The sequence below is a fragment of the Trichechus manatus genome, unplaced genomic scaffold (genome assembly GCF_000243295.1).
Source record: "Trichechus manatus latirostris isolate Lorelei unplaced genomic scaffold, TriManLat1.0 scaffold00039, whole genome shotgun sequence".
Taxonomy (NCBI): domain Eukaryota; kingdom Metazoa; phylum Chordata; class Mammalia; order Sirenia; family Trichechidae; genus Trichechus; species Trichechus manatus.
The window spans coordinates 5,993,652-5,994,959 of NW_004443975.1; the positions used below are offsets into that span (position 1 = coordinate 5,993,652).

Here is a 1,308-nt window from a genome sequence, read left to right on the forward strand (position 1 = left end):
TCTTATCTTCCATATTTACCAGAAGAGGAATTTCCCAAACTAACTTTGCAACAGATTTTGCTTAGAGCAGTGATACTCAAGGGATGGTTTGAAGACTCCTAGCGCTTCCCAAGACCTTTTAAGGGAGTTCATAAGGTTCTCCCTGTTCTACCCACACATATACGTGAGAAGGGATTTCTTCATATTCTTTTCCCAAAACAATATACAGTAAGAGCTTTAATGCAGGGGCAGATATGATAACCAGCTGTCTTCTATCAGGCCATACATTAAAGAGATTTTGAAAACTGTGAACAACCACTCTTCTTACTAATTTTTTGGTTTTAGAGAATACAGTAATTTTTCATAAAAATATGTTAACATGTAATGGGTTTGTCATAGCTTTTTAAGTGAACTAATAAATATCTTTAAGTGTTCTCAGTTTTAATTTGTTATATGGTAAATATCGTTAGTTGTAAACCACATAAAACAAGGGCTTTTTGGTATTTCTCAATAAGTTTTAAGAGCATGAAAAGCTCCTTACATTAACAAGTTTTAAAACTCTGAGTTATAGAATGATTATGAGAGAGATATAGTCAAACTTAAAAAAATTGAAATAAGGTGATAATTCTTGGAACTCTATATAGCTATTTTAATTTTCCCGAAGTAGTGATTTACTGAAATGAAAAGGCAGCATTGTAACAGTGGCAAAAAACAAATGAAAACAACCCTTGGATCCATAGTAAATCTCCACAGTTAGAGAAATGGATCAGTAAGTATCAGTATATCCACACCATAGAATATTATTCAGTCGTGTAAGAGTTAACACTGGGGAATTTCAATGATATATACTTGAGTAAAATAAGTATGATATGGAAAGTGTTTTTAATATGATCCCATTTTGTAAAAAATAAATAAAACAAAAAAGTCTTCAAAAACCTCAAAGTATATATGAATTTATTATGCCCTGGTGACGCCAGTGGTTAATCATTCAGCTGCTAACCAAAAGGTTGGCAGTTCGAATCCGCCAGCTGCTCCTTGGAAACCCTATGGGGCAGTTCTACTCTGTCCTATAAGGTCGCTATGAGTCAGAATCGACTTGATGGCAATGGGTTTGGTTTTTGTTTTTTTTTTTAATAGTCTGCAGATACTTATATAGCATGGATAAAAATATGGAAAGATATATCCTGGTTGTTAAATTACATATATATATACACACACATGCATGTCATCAGGAGGGACCAATTGCTGGAGTAGGACATCATATAAAGTAAAGGTCAGCGTAAAAGAGGGAGATCCTCAGTGAGATGGATTGACACGGTGGCTGTAACA

At 34.0% G+C, this 1,308-nt stretch overlaps 1 protein-coding gene across 1 annotated transcript in view; it reads left to right on the forward strand.

Annotated features, from left to right (window-relative positions):
- Positions 1–1,308, forward strand: part of CATSPERE (catsper channel auxiliary subunit epsilon) — a 169,773-nt gene that overhangs the window by 20,274 nt on the left and 148,191 nt on the right. The window contains exon 6 of the mRNA XM_012555409.1: positions 624–642. Within this exon, the coding sequence (XP_012410863.1) occupies positions 624–642 (19 nt within the window). The remainder of the gene's footprint in view (positions 1–623; positions 643–1,308) is intronic.